Below are 21,708 nucleotides of genomic sequence, written 5' to 3'. Positions count from 1 at the left end.
GCATGATCTCGGTGTTTTGCGGGGACATGGCTCCACGAGGACATCCCGGAGTCTAGTGGGTGTGGACGGCTTTCTGATTGTTCGGGCAGACAGGGACTGCAGAGAGAGTGACAGCAGTCAGTACAACTCTGGTCACATTACGGTGAAGGAGCATGTGTGTGGCCCGGACATTGAACTCCGCTTATGCTGTGTGCCCTGGGGATTCTCACACTCCATTGTGGTGTCTGTTTAAGTTTATGCTCAATTTTTATGTCGTTATGTATCTTTTTGATTTTTTTGTGCCACTGTTGGCAAATCAAATTCCTTGTATGTTTACATACTTGCTAATAAATTAATTACAATAAATTAAATTAATTAATTACAATTACAAAATTACTCAGTTGAATTAGCCCGTCATCAATTTTCACAGGAAACTTGTTCTGAGGGGAAAATAACTCTGTTACTGGCACCAGTGAATCTTTAGTTTATGATTTGAATATGTATTTTAGTTTAGAGATTCAGCGGGGAAACAGGCCCTTCGTCTCACCGACCAGTGATCCCCGTGCATTAACACCATCATACGCACACTAGGAACAATTTTTTACACTTATACCAAGCCAATTAATCTACAAATCTGTACGTCTTTGGAGTGTGGGAGGAAACCAAAGGTCTCGGAGGAAACCCATCTGGTCACGGAGAGAACGTATAACTCCGAACAGACAGTACCTGTAGTTGGGATCAAACCCAGGTCTTTGGCGCTGCAAGCACTCTACCGCTGCGCCGCCCCCCAAAGTCATTCAGCAGAAATTGTCGAAAAAACAGCTAGGTAAATTGTGTCTTGTTTGTGCCTATATTAATGACTCATTTTACAGTCATTTTTTAACATTTAAAAAAAAAACACATTTTTCCCCATTTCACAAGATATTTTCCCAGTTTTATGTGTAAAAGATGTGTAAAAAATATAAAGAGTCAAACTAACAGAAGTCGCAACCTTTGGCAAACTAATATGCTACATGATGATGCAGTACCTAGAACATGTGATTCGATATTTTCCCTCTACCTGTTGTATTATGCATATACAGCAACTGTATAAATGGATGGCATCCGGTCATTCCACCAATTTACTTCCGTTGACTTTCTATTAGAATTGTTAATCCTGGCCAGATTGGAGAGGCTAGGACTTTAAAATTGGGTAAAAGCTTCAGGGCTGCTGGAAGATTTGGTCAATTTGAATGTGCTCTCTGTGGAACTGGGAGAAGTTGCAGAGTGGTGCCACTTTGTCTAGAGCCTCGATCCAAGCTGCAGGAAAAGAATTCGAACATCTGCAGGCCCTGTCAATTAGGTGTAAAATGCATAGAATGGATTGGATGACTGCAAACCAGACATACACCTTGTAAATAATTGTAAATAATGTTGCAGAGTTTCACTTTGCCGAATGTTGATTGGATGAGGTATTGAGCCTTGTCTGGTTTTCTTGCAGATCAGGGTAAATGTTGCGATGTTTGCTTCCTATGGGGAAACACTGTTTGAATACAATGTATTGAGCTGTTGTATTATTGGATTAGGGAAATGTCTGTTATGTATGGGGTTAATCGATATCTGTAATTGGAATGTAAAGAGACCACCCCCATATGGTTCAGTCCTTCAAGGTCCGGGGACCTATAAAAGTCCGCTGCCACGAGGTCCTGCGTCGATCTTTTGGGAGAGCGCTTAGGACTGCGTGACCTTCTAGAGTGTCTCTGTTTGAGCGAGGCCTAGAGGGATTGTACAGGCAGATACGAGGATCGAACCCGCAGTGGTTAGGTACATTGGTGGGAACTGTAATTGTGTTTTGTCAAAATAAAGATTAGTTGATCAAGTGCTTGATTCAGTGGTTTTTGACTGAAACGAGACTGGGGGGAAGCTTAGAATGAGCAATTTACACTTTTACAGTCATTTTTCAACTTAAAAAAAAAAACCACATCATTTCACAAGATATTTTTCCAGTTTTATGTGTAAAATACATAAAGAGTCAAACTAACAGAAGTCGCAACCTTTGGCAAACTAATATGATGATGCAGTACCTAGAACCTGTGATTCGATATTTTCCCTCTACCTGTTGTATTATGCATATACAGCAACTGTATAAATGGATGGCTTCTAGTCATTCCGCAAACTTACTTCCGTTGACTTTCTATTCATTGTTTAGGTGCACCCATCAATGTGATAGTTTCTTTGTAATCTTTCACAAACTCTCGCAGAGGGTCCATGTATAAGTTCACGTGGACTTCCATCCATTCTTCCACGGTGTCGGGAAAGAAAATCTTCTCCATCTGGTCACGGAACCTCCCCATGTAGTCCTCCCACTTAGTGTGAATTCTGAACACATAGAAAAGTTACATTTGTCATGCTGGATGGATACTATTCAACAAGCACAAGCAGACCATCTACTAATTCAGACATATTTGAAACTGTCAAATTGAAATAATGTATGCTGACCTAATACAAAGTACTAACACGCATTGCATTGCAACTACAACCTGCATTGCCCAATCCCAAACTAACAGACTATATCAACATCCCGTGCTGTCTAAATCCCAAAGCCCAGCAGATTATGCATTCCAAAATCAAATTAACATCTTCAACATCTTGACTTTAAATTTACATCTTGAATAGTCTTAGACTATTCAATACCCAGCAAATATAGGCCAAGACGTCTAGTCCCTAACACAGAGAGAAGTAGCACATCCTGATATCGTCCAATAGAGAACATTAATACTCTGAAAACTCCCAATTCTTAATTTACAGACTGTACAGCTGAATCCCAAACTAACAGATGACACTAGTACAGTCTGCATCATCCAATCCTATCCTAACAAAAACCTTATGACCCAATCCTGAACAACACAAACTGTACTGGTATCTAATAATTGCTAGAAACATGACTGGAGGTATTATCTGTGTCCCAAACCCTGTCTTCAAACTCTTACCACTATTCGTCCAACATGTATAATCTGCCTGATGATTGTGCTTACCTTTTTGGGGATCACAGGCTAACCCTGGAGTGTTAGGAGCATTTGATTCAACACCAAATCGAACAGTTGTTGTGAACTTACTGGATTATTCTGCTGCCAAATAGTTCCATGGTTTTAGGATTTCCAAACCGATGTTTTCTGTGGTAATGGTTGAACCATCCATCGATTGTTCTGTTTAAACAAAGCACAAAAGCAAAATATAATGATTCAACCATTCTTAAACCTTAATTAATGACTGCAATGCCATAAATGTTTGTGGACAAGAGCAGAGGATGAGCAAAGTGACCTACATGTTGACTGCTTAGTGCCAGAATAAGGTGTTAGAATTGCAGCTGGAGTGGGAGGATGTGCTGGAATTAATAACAGAGTTAGAAAGTGGGAAGAGATTCTGCTGAAGGAGCACAAGCAACTTGGGATCAAGTTAAAAAGCAAAATCCACATCGACGACTTGTGGATTTGAGCTCTCAGCATAGGGTCATAAGACCGGAGAATTGAATGTGTGGCTCAAAGATTGGTATGGGGGGAAATGGGTTTTAATTCATGGATTGCTGGCATCAATGTTGGGGAAAAAGGAGCTGCTCTGCTGGGATGCGCACAACTTAAATTGGCCTGAGACCAGTGCCCTAGCAAATCAAACAACCTGAGGTATTGATAAGGCATTCCACCAAGTATTTGGAGAGAGGTCTGCTGAAGAGAAATTTAGAAAGTTCAGGACAATAGGAGATAGTTTAATTTAGTTTGATTTAGAGACACAGCGTAGAAACAGGCTCTTCATCCTACCGAGTCCACGCCAACTGTTGATCACCCACACACTAGTTTTATGTCCTATAAGTAGGGAAATTTACAGAAGTCAATTAACTTACAAACTTACACATCTTTAGAATGTGGGAAGATATCATAGCACCCAGAGAATAACACTTGGTCACAGGCAAAACATGCAAACTCAGCACAGACAGCACCTGTGGTCAGGATTGAACCAGGGCCTCTGGTGCTGTGAGGCAGCAGCTCTACCGCTGCACCGCTGTTACAACTGGAGTCGGTTTGGGAAGGTACAGTGCATATATAATATATAGTTGTGAGACACAATATCCCACGTACAAAGCTGTGCTGAACATCCCTAATCAGCTCATCTATCTTTTCCCTCAGAATACCCTCTTGTAACTTTCTGACCATAAATGTTAGACATTGGCCTATTCCATGGCTTTTCCTTGCAACCCTTTTTAAATAGAGGCACATTAGCCACCCTCCTGTCATTTGGCATCTCACCTGTGTCTATGATGACTCATGAATCTCACCCAGGGCACCTGCAATTTCTTCCCTAGCGCTGCAGTGTCCTCGAATATATCTGATCAAGCCTGGGAGATTTGTCTACCTTGATAGGCGGTAGGTCATTCAGCACTTACTTGACCCTAATACTGCCTGGCCTCAAGACGTTTGCATTAACTGCCCCAAGTCACCCAGTTCTCATGTCTTTCTCCATGGTAAGAATAGAGGAGGAATATTCATTGAAGACCTTGCCCATTTCCAGCGAGTCCAAACAGAGATGACCACTTTGTTTCCTGAGGGACCCTATTCTCTCTCTGGTTACCCTTTTTCCCTAAGATCTCTTGGAATTATCCTTAATAATATTTCCTGGAGCTATCTCCCACCCCCCTTTTGCCCTGATTCCCTTCTTTAACATGCTCCTCAGTTCCTGAAACACCTCCAGGGATACACTTGATCCAAGCTGTCTACATCTGTCCCATGCATCCTTCTTATTCTTGACCATATCCTAGATTGACCTTATCCTAGATCCTAGATTCAAGCTTCCTTACGCCCAGCTGACTTGCCTTTCACGCTCAACAAGAACATGCAAGCCCTGAAATCTTGTCAGCACACTTTTAAAAGCATCCCACTTTCCCAACGTTCCTTTTCTTGCGAACAACCTCCTCCAATTAACTTAAGCGAGTTCCTATCTAATACCTTCAAAGTTGGCCTTGCTCCAATTTAGAATTTTAACTCGCGGGCCCACCTTGTCTTTATCCATAACTAACTTAAAGCTAATAGAACAGTGGTTCATCCCAAAAGACGCATTCACACACACATCTGCTACCAGCCCTTTCCAATTTCTTAAGACTAAATCAAACATTGGCCTCTCCCATGTAGGATCCTCTAAATATTGCCTGAAGAAACATTTCTGAACACTTTTAACATATTCTACCCCGTCTCAACCTTTTGCACTATGACAGTCCCAGCCAATATTAGGAAAGTTAAAATCCCCTATTATGACAATCTTATTGGTCCTGCAACTGCCTGCAATCTCCTGCCATATTTGCTCTTCCAATTCCCATTGACATTCTCCTTAATCAATAAAGCAGCACCCCCTGCCCTTTTACCCCCATCTTTATCTCTCCTATGGCATCTGTACTCTGGACCATGAAGTGGTCAGTCCTGTTCCTCTCTTGAACTCAGTCACTTATTGGAAACAGTAAAAAAATTCTGATCAGTGGCTACCTATCATTGGTCTTTTAAATCATTACAAAAACTCTCTACGCACAACATAGGGAGATTAGGATTGATTTCATTCAAAGCAATTGTTTAAAATTATGAAGGCATAAAATAGAGTAAATAGAAATCAATTGTTTCCAGTAAAATCAGAAAATAAATAAATTAAAATTAAAATATAAAAATAGGAGAAACGTATTAAAAAAAGTTGGGATGCTTTCAGTAATTGAAGCAGACTCAATATTTATGAATAGGTTAAATGAGTAGTTCAAATGAAGAGAAGTGAAGAAGAATAGTAACAGAGCAGGCACATGGTATTAGAACTGCCTCCCTATAAAGGATAAATACAAATTCATTAGCTGTGTTGGACTTTTCTGGAATTAGGAAATTATTATTACCACAAAAGTCTATTGAAGTCAAGTTAACAATGATGGTTCAGGGGGAATTAGATGGGTAATGATGTAAGACACACAGAACATGGTAAAAGGACAGAAAATAAGATGGGCCTGTACACTTAATTGGTTGAACAATAAGCTGAACAGCCTTCTCATATAGTAAGGGGTTCATTGAAACTTACATCTCACCTGTTATTTGCCAGAATGTTTGTTACTTCAGATTTCAGATTTCGATAGATCCAATGAACCATGTGATAAATTTCAACCCCTGCAAATGTTCCATCTCCTTCACTGTAGACGTAACGAGTGGGCACGATAATTAATAAAAAGGTGAGTAGATTAGTGTGCTCAGTAGAGCCCTACAAACAATAATCTCTTGCCTCGTAAAAGCATACATACAGTTCATAAATAACTACGTTTAATTGCTGGAGGAACAGTCAATTACTGGGAACAAAATAGAACACATAAATATATTGTAAATCTTAACATGTTAATTCCAATTCATTTTTTTAATGTTTAGTTCCGTTCAGAGATGCAGCATGAAAACAGGCCTTTTGGCCCACCAAGTCCATACCGACCCGTTCACACTAGTTCTATTCTATCTCATTTTCCCCATCCACACCCTATACACGAAGGACAATTTACAGCAGCCAATTAATCTACAAACCTGCATGTCTTTGGAATGTGGGGGGAAACCGGATTATCTGGAGGAAACCCACAAGGTCACAAAAGAGAACGTCCAAACACCACGCAGAATATAGCCAAGGACAGGATCGAGCTGGGATCTCTGGCGCTGTGAGACAGCAGCTCTACCAGCTGTGCCATTATGCCGCCCACCTCTCTTCCCTTCCCCTCTCTGTTGATATTCACTACCCTCAGCATTAGGAGTCACAGTGATACTGCGGGTAGTACAGCCATCTGCAACAATTTGAGTTCAATTCTAATCCCCTACATGTTGTGACCAGGTTGGTATTCCACAGGAGCTTTGGTTACTCCCACATCCCCAAATGTTGCCGGTGTTTGTTCAATTGGTGACTAAATACTTTTAATGTGGTGAGAGAGTGTCAATGGGCATTTTTAAAAATAGAATAATGGGATTGCTCTGAGAGCCAGCATAAGCCTCAAGATTGAATGACCTACTTCTATACTTTATATGGAAATATGAAATAGTCCGCTTTATAAACTTGGAAATTATGTTCCACAACATCAGTTTAGCAATGGTTTCTTGGCATTCACAATTAGAGAATTAAAAACCAGAACATTTATAGCACTTGTAATATAAAAGATCCCAGGATACTTCATAATTGAGGATCAGGCCAGAGCTCGAGAGAAATTAGAAAAGAGCAATATAATGACCTGAGTTTTTGATAGGGTTTTTGAAAGTGGAACACACAAGAATGCACTTGAGACTTTCATAGTATAATGCTAGATAATTTAAGATTTGACCACTAATGATGTGGTGCGGAGAAGTGGTGGCTGCATTAGGGATAAAGAGTTAGCATTGAAGGTTGTCATTCAATAAAGCCTAAAGACATTTATTGGTACAGATGGAGAATGTTTAGATTCGAATCAATGGAATTTTAAGTTATACAGTCATCAGCATAGAAAAAGACTTCGGCCCAATTCATCCACGTTGACCAAGACGCATATTTTTGTGTTTGGCCCTTATTCCTCTAAACCTTTCCTACCCATGTACCTGTCCAAATGACTTTTAAACATTGTTATTGTGCCTACCTCAACTATTTCCTTTGCAGCTCTTTCCATCTATGAAAAGATTGCCCTTCAGGTTCCTATTAGATCTTTTTCCTTTTATATTAAACTTATGCCGTCTAGTTCTCTTCCCAGGGTAGGTGCATTCTGTAAACACCACTATAAAGTCACCCCTCAGTCTCTCATATGGTAAGGAATAAAGTCCAACTTAATGGTATCTTTCCTACTCGAGGTTGACCAAAACTCAACATAATACTCTAAATATGGCTTCACTAACGTCTGTCACAAAATGTCCCATCTTCTTTAATTCCCTGATTGATGAAAGCCAATTTGCCAAAAGCCTTCATCATCACCCTGTAAGATCATTTTTAGGGAACTATGTACTAATACTCTCTGCTTGTCAACACTTAATAGGGCCATCAAATTCCTTGAAGGTGCTGCTTTGGTTTGACTTCCCAAAATGCAACAGCTCACACTTATCTGAATTAAATTCCATGCGTTCCTCATTTTAATGTAATCTGCAAACTTACTAATCATGTCTTGTACATTCTCATCCAAATAGTTGACATGGATGACAAACAAGGACCGATCCTAGAAGCATACAACTAGTCACAGTCCCCCAATCCAAGAAACCACCTTCCACCCTCACCCTCTGCTTCCTTCCACAAATCCAATTCTGTATCCAGTTAGCTCGCCCTCCCTGAATGACCTGCGATCTAACTTGTCAGAGCAGCCTGAAATGTGGAATTTTATCAAAGGCCTTGCTGAACTCCACAAAGACCATATTTGCAGCCCTGCCCTAATCAACCTTCTTGGTTATTTCTTCAAAACCTCAATCAAATTCATGAAACCTGATCTCTCAGACACAAAGCCATGTTGTCTATCTCTAATTAACTTTTGTTTTTCCAAATGTCAAACCCCAGAGATTACTGAATTATATTGAATATATGTTAAGATGTAAGCTGCCAATAAAGACTGATAATAGATAAGATATAAAAAAAGTCCGGTGGAAGTGAATGCTAAAGGCATAGTTCTGGATCACTTGCGAGTGGTTGTGGGATGTTTCTTTGGAGGGTCATTGGACAGGTCAGTCCTAAAGATGGCATAAGGATTGATGATGTTTCAAAAGAGGTCAGCAACAGAAAACACAGACACTGGTCATGATGATACTTTGAACATAGGCTTTTGGAACATTGTTCAAGTGGCATAATTATCATTGAGTTTAAGACTCACATCAGGATCATGTTTGATGTATATACAGGTGCACAACCTTTTATCCGAAATTCCAAATAACGAAAAGCTCCGAATACCGGACATTTTTTCGGTCCTTGAAGAAAGGTCCTTGAAGACGTTCACCGAGGGCGGCCCGCAGAGGCGACAGCGGAACCTCCGGTCGGTCCTCGAAGAAAGGGGAACTAAATCCCCATTCATAAAATAGAAGGTGAGGGTATATTGCGCGGGAGGGTTAATCATTGACAATCTGTTGCTGCCTGCCCGCTGAGTTAAAAAGTTCCCACGGTAGACTCACGATACACAGTGTATCGTGAGTCTACCATGGGAACGTTTTAACTCAGCGGGCAGGCAACAGCAGATTGTCGCTCCCTTCAGTTTCACCCCACCTACACCCCTCTGCTTCCTGGCCATGTGTGTGATCCCTTCCCTCCCCTCTCCAGCTCCCCGCCCATTGCACCGGCGCTTTGCACTGTCTTCACATCGGCGATGCCAGCAGGTCAGTGCCAGTCACCGGAGACGTCAAGACCAACGGGACACCGACCCCCAGGCCCACTGCAAGCACGGAGATCCCAGAGACCCACAGCCAGCAGCAACTGTAGCCAGCCCCGTTCCAACTCCAGAGGAACCCGGGTTGCGGATGAGGGGGCGCAGCTCGGGCTGTGAGCGAACTGCCACTTGTCGCTGTAGCGGTCCATCGGGGAGCGGGTTCCTGTTGGGCCTGACGTCTCCGGCCACCCCCCTGGACAGGAGCTGAGACTGGGAACTGTACCGCCCTTGCCCCCTCCCTCTGCAACTGCAAAAAAAAAAACACTCTCCTGCTCACCTGCAAGGGCGGTACAGTTCCCAGTCTCAGCTCCTGTACAGGGGGGTGGCCGGAGACGTCAGGACCACCAGAAGCCGCTCCCCGATGGGCCGCTACGGCGACAAGTGGCAGTTCGCCCACAGCCCGAGCTGCGCCCCCTCATCGGGACACCGACCCCCAGGCCCACTGCAAGCACGGAGATCCCAGATCGGCAACTCCAGCCCAGCCCCGCTCCAACTCCAGAGGAACACGCTCCCCGTAGGGGTAGAAGCTGATGGTGTGCAAGGTACGTCTTGTTCTTGGGGTGGCGGATGAGGGGGCGCAGTTCGGGCTGTGGGCGAACTGCCACTTGTCGCCGTAGCGGCCCATCGGGGAGCGGGTTCCTCTGGAGTTGGAGGGGGAGGGGGGTATTGTGCTGTTTGATCGCCCCCTGCTATCCCAGGGACAGGGAGACACAGCAGCTTTTGAGAATGGTGGGCAATCACTTCCAAAGTTCTGCCCACACAGTCAGTACACCTCTCCTACACTTGTCTCCCGCACTAAGATCATCTCGCAGAGAATGATCCCAGCCTAACCCTCCCTATTCTCTCCTATTCTGCAAGAAAAAACTACATTGAAGACTCAAACTCATGATCGAGTAACTGCCGGGATCGAGGCGCAAACTCGCGACCTTGCGGATATGAGCCGAGCACTCTACCACTGAGCCAGCCGTTAAAATCTACGCTAAAAATCTTCCATTCCGAAAGCCGAAAAATTACGAATTACGAAAAGTGTCTGGTCCCAAGGCTTTCGGATAAAAGGTTGTGCACCTGTATCATTACATTTTATCCCTTGTAACCATTTGCCAAAGCAAAAAATAAATAAATAAATAAATAAAAGATTTTTGCAGATGCTGAGATCTCTAAAATAAAAAACAGAAGTGGTTAGAATACTCAGGTCAGACAGTATCTGTGGAGATAGAAGCAGAGCCAATATTTTGGTTAGTGATCTTTGACATGAAACACTTATTTTGTTTTTCATTCTTCAGCATGACCAGTTTAGAATTTCCAGAATGCTATTTTTTTTAAATTTACGATGGAAAGATGAGATTCATTGAACAGTTACTGGACAAAGTGAGAAAAGATGTTGATGTGATCATCCACAACATACAAGCACATCTTCTGTACGTCCAGTCCTAAAGCTCACCGCCTTTCACTGCTTTAGGATGAAAACTTCTGCTTAGCTGTTTCCTGTGCTGTCACAGACCTCATGAATACCCTCCCCATGAAAAAAAATGTTAAAGAAGAATTACCTCAGATTGCTGTCCAGGATGATATTTTCAAATCCCAAAATCTCCTGTGCCTTGGCTTTTGCTTCATCTGTATAAGATCCTAGGGAAGATAGCAGAACAATGTCAATGTCACACTGCAGGTAATTAATTACACTAATAAATCCATTGAAGTGTAGAGAGAGAGAACTTTTGTTTGTATCTAATCCACTAGATACCTTTGTTGGGATAATTTAGTGAAAATGTTACTCTGTATCTAACTAGTGCTACATGCAAGACCAGTTTATGTCCATTTCTAATTGGCCTTAAGAGGAGATAGTGAGCCGCATTCTTAAACTACTGCAGTCCTTCTGGTGAAGATCCTCCACAGTGATGCTGAATCATGAGTTCCAGCATTTTGGCCTAGTGATAATGAGGTATTTTCAAATCAGAATTGTATGCCACTTGAAGAGGAGCCTGCAGGTGATGGTGTTCGGTATGCCTGCTGTTCTTTTCCTTCTTGGTGGTAGCGGCTGCAGCTCTGGGAGGTGCTCTCCGACTATCTTGGGTGAGTAACTGCAGCACATTTTGTGGATGGTGCACACTGCAGCCACTGTATGCCAGTAATGGAGGAAGTAAATGTTGATGAAGTGTTAGTTCAAGCACCTTCTTGGTACTGAATAGGATCAAGCTTCCTGAATGTTTTTGAAGTTGAGAATACTCCACCACATTGCAGATCTTGTGTCTTGTAGTCGTTGGAAAGACTTTGGATGTTAGGTGTCATGTGCCACAGTGTACTTAGCTGTGACCTGGTACTATATGCATGGTGTTTACGTGATTGATTCAGTAGAGTTTCTGCTTAATAATGGCAATTCCATCTAACCTGGGACTGCCACTTCCTTGCTCCCCTCACCCCATCATGGATATACAGTGTAAATGATCGGCGGCTCATTGTAAAGAAATAGGAGAATTAGGCGAATTAGTTCCTTGAGCTTGCTCTGGCATTCAATTAAACATATCAATGTAGATAAATCTCGGAGGCCTGATCAGATATATCCAAAGACAATGTGGCAAGCCAGTGAAAAAACAACAGAGGCCCTGGCTGAAAGTTATACATCATTTTTCACCACAGGTGACATCCCAGAAGCTGGAGAGTGGCTAATGTTGCACCTTTATCTAAGAAGGGCTGCAAAGAAAAACCTGAGAACTACAAACCAGTAAGCTGACATCTACAGTAGGTAGGTTAGTGAAAGGGATTCTGATCGATAAGATATACTTCCAATTAAAAAGACAGAGTTAATTAAGGATAGCCAACACGGCTTTGTGTGTGTTGTTTTAAAAATACCTATTCTTTTTTTGTGCTTGGTAATCTGTTGTTCCAATGTGGAGAACCTTTATTGTCCAGAGAGTGTTTGACAGGATAGTGTAGAAGGACATTTTCCTTGTGCATCTAACTTGTGTTGTGTGAGGGGGTGTTCTACTTTCATATTGTAAGCAGCACTGTGCACGCCAACAGAGATAGTATAGATGGAGCACCGATCTTATTAAAAAGATAAACATTAAGGTCAAAGTGATTTGTTTTAATTAAATGGTGTTTCCTTTGAGATTTCACAAGGGCTATGTACTGCACCAGCATGGGATACAATCTCCAGATGTGATTCATACATTCCTCTGTAGGGGTACTGTACGTTGTACTAGTTGAAGAGTTGTTGGATAGACAATCTATGTTAAACCATGATCATCATAGAAAGGTAGGAAATAATGGGTAAAATGACACTATATTTGGCTGTGAGGATTGTACAAATATACTGTCATAAAGTGGATAGCGTACCAGGGGTTTGTCATGTCATTAAGTTACAGTGAGTGATGTGGAACATTAGACTCAGCTTCCCCAAATGGATCTCACCAAAAGACACAGCTTGCATGCAGACCACCAGGGATGGGATTGCAACTGGCAGGAGCTCACATAGTGTAGAGAAATGATCGTACCTGAGGAAGAGACATAAAAACAATAGAATATCGTTCATTGTTTTTTCAATTTATGACACTTTAAAAAGGTTCTGAAGTACCAGAACCTCTATAATCACAAATTCTCCAATGGGTTTCTTTGTAACTCAGAAATGCCGAGCAAAGCTGGCCCGGCTGCCTCTTTGAGCTGTAGTGAGACCATCTCCCGAAACATGCTTTCGCCTACATAGCCTCAGCAATGGGCCACAATTATATCATCTGTGCTCAACCTATACATTCTGGAGCACCTCCATCAGGTTGTCCTGGATACACGGTGTGTCCTGGAGAGAACGGTAAACATTCCATGGATCTGCCATGGCAGCTTGTGTCCCAGTATTTAAATGAACATTATGATTCAATGCCATACTAATGAGAGTGAATAAGTTTCTGAAGGTACCGCACCTTTGCCAGCCTGTTAATGCCAATCCTTGGAAGTGAAGCAATGGGAACTGTGACATAGATTGAATAACCCACAACCACTGAAGGTGATTTTCTAGGTGGTTCTGGATTGGGGTCAAGACCTGGCCAACACCAGTAGCCCCTTTAAATGCACTTGCAAACCAGATGCTTCTGAATCCACTGTCCACATACTTAGTGAGGAGTTGCTCTGCAATTCAAAAAATATTTAATTAGGAATAAAAGGGTTAGAGCGGAGAAATCACAATTGCTTTAAGGATCATCAGCTTTGATAACAATGAAGCAGCAAAACGATGGTAGGATTTAACACTGTTTCTTACCTACTTTGGCAACATCAAAATGTCGCTGATAGAACCACATCATTGGAGTGATGTGTTCAGCTATACCAGTTTCTGTGAAAAGAAGAACCCAGAAGATCAAGTTACGGTGTAATAGAAATTTGGTCCAAATTTGGAGGTGCAGGCGTGCAGTAGCAATTGTCTACAATGCAGCTAAATTATGGAAGTAAAGTGTGACATGTAATATGTATGTACATGGAATGGATGGAATACATTATTGTCACATGTGACTAGGCACAGTGAAATCCTTTGCTGCAAACACAATGTATACAAATAGAAGCACACCTACGGCGCTGACAAAGTTACAAAGTGCGCCAGCTCCTCACTTCTCCCCACGGCGGTTCCCCCAAGCTGGGTCCCCATTGTTCATTTAGCCCAATCATTTATTTCACCACTCAGCAGTTTATATTTAGAACATTAATTAAATCTATTTTAAACTGAACATTAAAATAGTGCATTTATGAGCTCGGGATATACCAGGCACTTTTCAGTCAATTAAATGTTTTCTGTGAAGCCACAGGTGTAATTAAAAAAAACACAATTTGTTCACAATGTCTGACAAATACCAGATAGATAATGGAATGATCTGTTTCAGGGATGTTGGTTGAGGACACCAGGTCTTCCTCAGCTTTTATACTCATGAAGACTGACTTGATGAGGATCAGCTAGAAGAGTCCCGCCATCTCCTTCCTCAGTACTATCCAAGTGTATCTGTCTGGAGTTTGTCGACTCTGGAGTGGATCTCTGGAGATTATAAAGTGTTTTGAGTAGAAATTGAACCCACAAATGCCTGAATCAGAAGAGCACTTTTACTGGACCCCAAAATTGCACAAAGTGCCTAGTGTGTGACAAGACTTCAGAAAGAATGTTGGAGAACACAGGACTGCATGTAAACTGATATCCAAGATGTATATTAACATGTTTAACTGGCTTACATTCAATTAACAGAGACTTCATTTATTCATTGCTTGGGATATAAAAAATAAGCACAAAATATTTACTTAATAGACAACAGGTGCAGGAGTTGCCATTTGACCCTTTGAGCCAGCACCGCCATTCAATGTGATCATGGCTGATCATCCCCAATCAGTACCCCGTTCCTGCCTTCTCCCCATATCCCCTGACACCGCGATTTTTAAGAGCCCTATCTAGCTCTCTCTAGAAAGCATCCAGAGAACCTGCCTCCACCGCCCTCTGAGGCAGAGAATTCCAGACTCACCATTCTCTGTGAGAAAAAGTGTTTCCTCGTCTCCGTTCTTAAATGGCTTACTCCTTATTCTTAAACTGTGGCCCCTGGTTCTGCACTTCCCCAACATCGGGAACATGTTTCCTGCCTCTAGTGTGTCCAAGCCCTTAACAATCTTATATGTTTCAATGAGATTCCCTCTCATCCTTCTAAACTCCAGAGTGTATAAGCCCAGCTGCTCCATTCTCTCAGCATATGACAGTCCCGCCATCCCGGGAATTAACCTTGTTAACCTACGCTGCACTCCCTCAATAGCAAGAATGTACTTCCTCAAATTAGGGGATCAAACTGCACACAATACTCCAGGTGTGGTCTCACTAGGGCTCTGTACAACTGCAGAAGGACCTCTTTGCTCCTATATTCGATTCGTCTTGTTACTTAGTTTATGGCAGAGTCAGAAGGAAATAAAGAAAACCAAATTCAATTGTTACGGTCTGCAATACACTGAGTTACCTCTGATGGATTGCCAACTCGCCTTCAAAAAAGGTGAGGTACGTACAGACTATGCACGGGTTTCATAAAGGGAACATATCGTTCCAGAGGACTGCTTCAGCCACACACCTACAACATTGGCTGTGAAGGACGCAAGGCTACTGACCACCTTGACCATTTCCAGTTAATCAATGAAATGGTTTATAAATGATGGATTGTATCTGATAAAAAATAAAGCCACTGTTTCCATACAGTCCACGGCTCTAAAAGTCTCACCATGGATTTTTTCGTTTCTAATCTTCCGCAACATATCGTCCCACATCAGAAGTTTAAGGCCAGGGTACATGTTGATCACAAAATGCACAATTTCCTTGATGTGCTTTAGGAATATTTGTCCAATATCACCTCGTCCCTTGTTTATCCATTGTTTGGATTCAGTGCTTTCCCCAAGGTAAAAAACCTGCAGAGAGTTAGCAAAAGGAAGTCGAATCACTCTTTCTATAACGTACATACATTCAGTCATTCAGCATGGAAAGAGGCCCTTTGGCACAACCTGCCATGCCGACCATGCTACCCCATCCACACTAGTCCCATCTGCCCGGGTTTGGCCCATATCCTTCTAAACCTTTCCTATCCATGAACCTGCCCAAATTACTTTTAATGTTGATATACAGTAGTATCTGACTCACCTCATCGTTCCCCCGCCCCGCATGGCCCGATTTTACCTTCTCCCCAAAATCCACAAACCTGACTGTCCTAGCAGACCTGTTGTTTCTGCCTGTTCGTTCCCTACCGAACTTATTTCCACATACCTTGACTCCATCCTGTTCCTCCTGGTTAAATCCCTCCCTACCTATGTTCAAGATACCTCACACGCTCTCCGTCGTCTCCAGGAATTCCGTTCTCTAGGCCCCCATCCCCTCATCTTCACCATGGACGTCCAGTCACTCTACACCTCCATCCCCCACCAGGAGGGTCTCAAAGCCCTCCGTTTCTTCCTCGACCGGAGAACTAACCAATTCCTGTCTACTGATACTCTCATTCGCTTAGCGGAGCTGGTCCTTACCCTTAATAACTTTTCGTTTGACTCCTCCCATTTCCTCCAAATACAAGGGCATCGATTTCATCCACTTCATCCATTTCACCATTAACTTCCATCTGGCACTCAAATATGCTTGGACCATGTCCGACATTTCCCTACCATTTCTGGACCTCACTATCTCCATCGCAGGTGATAGACTTCTGACCGACATCCACTATAAACCCACTGACTCCCATGGCTATCTGGACTATACTTCTTCCCACCCTTCTTCCTGTAAGGACCCCATCCCCCATCCCCTACTCCCAATTCCTCCATCTACGCCACATCTGCTCCCAGGATGAGGTATTCCACACCAGGGCATCGGAGATGTCCTCATTCTTCAGGGAACGGGAGTTCTCCTATTCTACCATAGATGAGGCTCTCACCAGGGTTTCTTTGATACCCCGCAACACTGCTCTCTCTCCCCATCCCCCCACTCATAACAAGGGCAGAGTCCCCCTAGTCCTCACCTTCCACCTTACCAGCCGTCACTTACAACAAATAATCCTCTGTCATTTTCGCCACCTCCAACGTGACTCCACCACTCGCCACATCTTCCCATCTCCTCCCCTGTCCGCTTTCCGCAGAGACCGCTCCCTCCGTAAATCCTTGGTCCATTCGTCCCTTCCCAACCGTACCACCCCCTCTCCGGGCACTTTCCCTTGCAGCCGCGAGAAATGTTACACTTGTCGCTTTACCTCTCCCCTTGACTCCATTCAAGGACTCAAGCAGGTGCAACTTCCAGGTGCAACAGAGGTTCACCTGTACCTCCTCCAACCTCATCTATTGCATCCACTGCTCTAGATGTCAGCTGATCTACATCAGTGAGACCAAGCATAGGCTTGGCGATCGTTTCGCCGAACACCTCCGCTCGGTTCGCAATAACCAACCTGACCTCCCAGTGGCTCAGCACTTCAACTCCCCCTCCCATTCCGAATCTGACCTTTCTGTCCTGGGCCTCCTCCATGGTCAGAGTGAGGACCATCGGTAATTGGAGGAGCAGCACCTCATATTTCGCTTGGGCAGTTTGTACCCCAGCGGTATGAACATTGACTTCTCTAATTTCAGGTAGTCCTTACCGTCTCCTCCGCTTCTCAGCTCTCCCTCTAGCCTCATGGCTCCTCCTCTTCCTTTCTTCTTCCTGCCCCCCCATCCTCACATCAGTCTGAAGAAGGGTTTTGGCCCGAAATGTTGCCTATTTCCTTCGCTCCATAGATGCTGCCTCACCCACTGAGTTTCTCCAGCAATTTTGTCTGCCTCAACTACCTCCTTTGGCAGTTCATTCCATATACCCACCACCCTCTGGGTGAAAAAGTTGTCCCTCAGATTCCTACTAAATCTTTCCCCTCTCACCTTAAAACTTTGTCCTCTGGTTCTTGATTCCACTCCTCTGAATAAAAGATTCTGTGTATCTACTCTATCCATTACCATCATGATCTTATACACCTCTCTATAAGATCACCTCTCATTCTCCTGTGCTCCAAGGAATAAAGTCCTAGCCTACCCAACTTTGGCTCAGGCCCACAAGTCGTGGCAACCTTGGCAACCTATTTGAAGCACCTGGAAACTACACAGATCAAAAACGTCAGGAGACCAACATCACCCTCTCTCACCAGCGCCAAAATCTCTCATTGATCAGTGAACTTCTTGGCGTAAAGTTGAATCACTTTACGAATGTGATTATAACTGTGTGATATTTATGACCGAGATAAGATGAAACAAAAAAAACAAACTACATTTCTGATTTATGAGAATCAGTCATATGGAAATGAATAATGAGGCTGGGGCAATGACTGTGGACATCCCATCTGTGAATCCATTCCATTTCATACTCTGAACATAACACGTTACCTAGTTTCCTTTCACAATTATTACTTCTCTAGTTTTACACATTATCAGATAAATATTTCACAAGACAATTATCAATAAAAGTATCCTCCAATATATGTCTGGCAATACCCATGTAAACTGAATGATGGGAAACACCCAACAGGTACTGATGAATAACTGAAAAAACAAGTGTGGGGTATTGTGTTTTCCATTGTGTGAAACTCCAGCTCATCCAGTGGACTACACACCCCAACCTCCTGCTTATTGCTCTCCACAGGCTGAAGTCCCATCCAACCTTTCCTTAGAACAGCTCTCACACAACCTTTAACCACCACCTTGACTCCACTGCTTTGACAAGCTCTGTCCTTATGACCAGTACTATGAATTACTGCAGGATTTGGTAATAATATTGTATATTGATAAACATCCAACTCACACCAGGAAATATTACTAAGATGTATTAACAGCACAGTAACATTATCATATTTGAATAAACATTACTACATTGTGCATACCTCATCAGCCCCTATGTGGAGCCAGGTAGATTTCTTGTGCTTGGCAAGTACCTGAGAGAGCATCTTCTTCACTAAATTCAGAGATTCTGGTAAATGAGGATTGAGGCTATTGGGGTATTTCCTCACCTCTCGGAGGTGCCGATATTTGTTGTGCTTGAGAACAAACTAACGGGAAACAAAATTTGAGTGAATCAATCTTAAAACAACTTATGAGTCATCAATGAAGGGGAAGAGGCAAGGATACCAAAAACAATGTCACTGAGCCTTGTTTAAGTCTGCTCAGATGATGCAAGATTGTGCTTTAGGGAGGCAAAGGTTAACCATATTCACAGCTGACATGTAGAAATGAAGTATACCATCAAATAAAGTAGTAGGTCATAAAGATATTCCAGGGAAACATCACCTTTACTTGATTATGGTCTGATGTGTCTCACTCTCCTTTGTTTATCCTGCTTGTTACTTCCTCAAAGAATTCCAACAGATTCGTCAAGCAAGATCTCCCCTTAATAAAACTATGCTGATTTTGGCTTATTTTATCATGTGCTTACAAATACCCTGAAACCTCATCTTTAATAATGGACTCTAAAACGTTACCAACCATTGAAGCCAAGCTAATCAGCCTGTAGTTTCCTTTCTTTTACCTCACTGCCTTCTCAAACAGTGGTTACATTTGCAATTTTCTAGTCAATAGACAATAGGTGCAGGAGTAGGCCATTTGGCCCTTCGAGCCAGCACCACCATTCAATGTGATCATGGCTAATCATCCCCAATCAGTACCCCGTTCCTGCCTTCTCCCCATATCCCATGACTCTGCTATTTTTAAGAGCCCTATCTAGCTCTCTCTTGAAAGCATCCAGAGAACCTGCCTCCACCTGAGGCAGAGAATTCCACAGACTCACCACTCTCTGTGAGAAAAAGCATTTCCTCGTCTTCGTTCTAAATGGCTTACTCCTTATTCTTAAACTGTGGCCCCTGGTTCTGGACTCCCCCAACATCGGGAACATGTTTCCTGCCTCTAGCGTGTCCAAGCCCGTAACAATTTTATATGTTTCAATAGTCCTCTGGAACCATTCCTAATTCTTGAAAGATCACTACTAATGCCTAATCTTTACAGCTACCTTTTTTTTCAGAACCCTGGGGTGTAGTCTATATGGTCCAGGTGACTAATCCATCTTCAGTCCTTTCAGCGTCCCAAGCACCTTCTCCAAAGTAATAGCAACTGCACTCGCTTCTGCCCCCTGACTCCCTTGAATCTCTGGCATGTTGCTGGTATCTCCCACTGCAAAGAATGCTGAAAACATTTTCAGTCTATCCACCATTTCTTTGTTCCCCATTAGTACTTTTCCAGTCCAATGTGTAATCTTGCCCCACTTTTACTCTTTATATATCTGAAAAACATTTGGTATCCTCTTTCATATTGTTAGCTTACCTTATCACCAGATAGAATCAGAAGAACACAGGAGTAGGCCAAAAGGTCTCACAACCTTGACTGATCTACTGTGCCCTCCATAATGTTTGGGACAAAGACCCACCATTTATTTATTTGCACAGAGCAGAACCTCCTTATTATAATTTGTGTTGATCGAAGCTGACAGGGAAAAAACAAAAATCAGCTAAAGTTCTTGCTCCTGACTCCAATCCAAAAATCTTTGTTGACAGACATGAACTCAGGCATCCACGCTCTCTGCGATAGATCACAGAAATGCTGCACTAAATATCTAACTTCAATATCCAAACCAATATTTAAGGTCCATCAAATGGAGGAACCGGACACTACTGCAGTTATGTGGTCCTGCATCTTACTAAGCCTATATGGGAACATCTAATCTGGCACATGTCTCACTGTCACAAACGAAGAATAGATAATAATTAATCAGCTGGTCACTTGGCTTCATCAGCAGGCCAGCATCTGATTAACCTCTTCACATATGACACAGAGAGATAAGCCAATGGAAAGCCATTTATGAATATGAAAGAGTGTATTTCATATACTCTTTCAATGGAGCAATTGGTTATATTACTACAGTATTGTGCAACTGAGCAGAAGACCCAAAATTAAAAAAAAAAAGATGCAAATTAAAAACAAAAAGTACTGTACTGGAAATTTCTGCAGCTCGAGAAAAGGGAGATTTATGGTTTCGATGGGAACCAAAACCAGGCCAGGAATCTGATGATGGTCTCATCCAATACTTTTTTCCAATTTGATTCTCTCAACTTACATATACTTCACATCTTACTCTTTCTGGACTAAGGCATGGGCTGAAGGAAGTTTGCATAGAAGTAGTGACCTTACCTCCATATGGCCAAAGGTTTGAATTAAGGGTATAACCTTCAGGTTATTGCTCTCAGCCAGCTGCTGAATCTCGTCAATGTCAGCAGAACTATATAGGAAAAACAAAATTGCGAAGACAAATTAACAAAGATAAGCAATTCACAGTCACTCCTGAAGAATAGTGGCTAAAGAATAATGGATGACTAAGACTGTCTCCCAGGCACCAATTCATTCAAATACCACCTGAAAATGTACATTGCACTCTAGCCTATGACTCACACCTGGTTAGTTTGTTATTGCCTAACAAAACAATTAGTTGGAGTAAGTAAATTTACAGGAGCAGGATCAGGAGACTTGTAAAGCAAGCCCGTGTATTGGTTGGAGCAAGTAAACTGGCTAGTTAGCAGCAACAAAAAAGAAGGCAGGAAAGTTAAAGAAGAATACAGATTGACCATTAAAAGGGAAGAAAGGAACAGCGGATTGGCCTATTGGGAGCAGTTGTGTTGAGGGCAAGGTGCCATGGTGAAGCCTAGTGGAAAACTGAGGCTTTGGCTTGAGAAGCTTCTGCAAGAAAAGCTGAGGAAAGGACTGTTGAGCTAGCAGGCTAGTCAGTTTCAATTTTAGAGGCAAAGCAGCAGCAGCAGTGGGGAGTTTAAGGAGGAGCTGTTGGGATTAAATTATGAATGCCGAATCGCGTGATATGCAGC

The 21,708-nt window shown here is 42.6% G+C and overlaps 1 protein-coding gene across 7 annotated transcripts in view; it reads right to left on the bottom strand.

Moving 5' to 3' along the window:
* Positions 1-816: 816 nt before the first annotated feature.
* LOC116985775 (hexosaminidase D-like) overlaps positions 817-21,708 on the bottom strand; it is a 40,550-nt gene continuing 19,658 nt past the window's right edge. For 6 of the 7 annotated variants that reach the window (XM_033040765.1, XM_033040766.1, XM_033040768.1 and 3 more), the window contains 10 exons: positions 21,023-21,110; positions 18,730-18,894; positions 15,580-15,763; positions 13,608-13,679; positions 13,273-13,477; positions 12,770-12,852; positions 10,909-10,987; positions 6,062-6,163; positions 3,075-3,164; positions 1,945-2,337 (listed from right to left, as the gene is read on the bottom strand). In XM_033040765.1, the coding sequence (XP_032896656.1) occupies positions 2,157-2,337; positions 3,075-3,164; positions 6,062-6,163; positions 10,909-10,987; positions 12,770-12,852; positions 13,273-13,477; positions 13,608-13,679; positions 15,580-15,763; positions 18,730-18,894; positions 21,023-21,110 (1,249 nt within the window). In that variant the 3' untranslated portion in view covers positions 1,945-2,156. Of the gene's footprint in view, positions 1,065-1,944; positions 2,338-3,074; positions 3,165-6,061; positions 6,164-10,908; positions 10,988-12,769; positions 12,853-13,272; positions 13,478-13,607; positions 13,680-15,579; positions 15,764-18,729; positions 18,895-21,022; positions 21,111-21,708 lie in introns of those variants that run through there. The other variant, XR_004415347.1, reaches the window with a different exon arrangement.

The sequence above is a fragment of the Amblyraja radiata genome, chromosome 22 (assembly GCF_010909765.2).
Source record: "Amblyraja radiata isolate CabotCenter1 chromosome 22, sAmbRad1.1.pri, whole genome shotgun sequence".
Classification (NCBI taxonomy): Eukaryota; Metazoa; Chordata; class Chondrichthyes; order Rajiformes; family Rajidae; genus Amblyraja; species Amblyraja radiata.
This window is presented reverse-complemented; position numbering and strand designations above follow the sequence as displayed.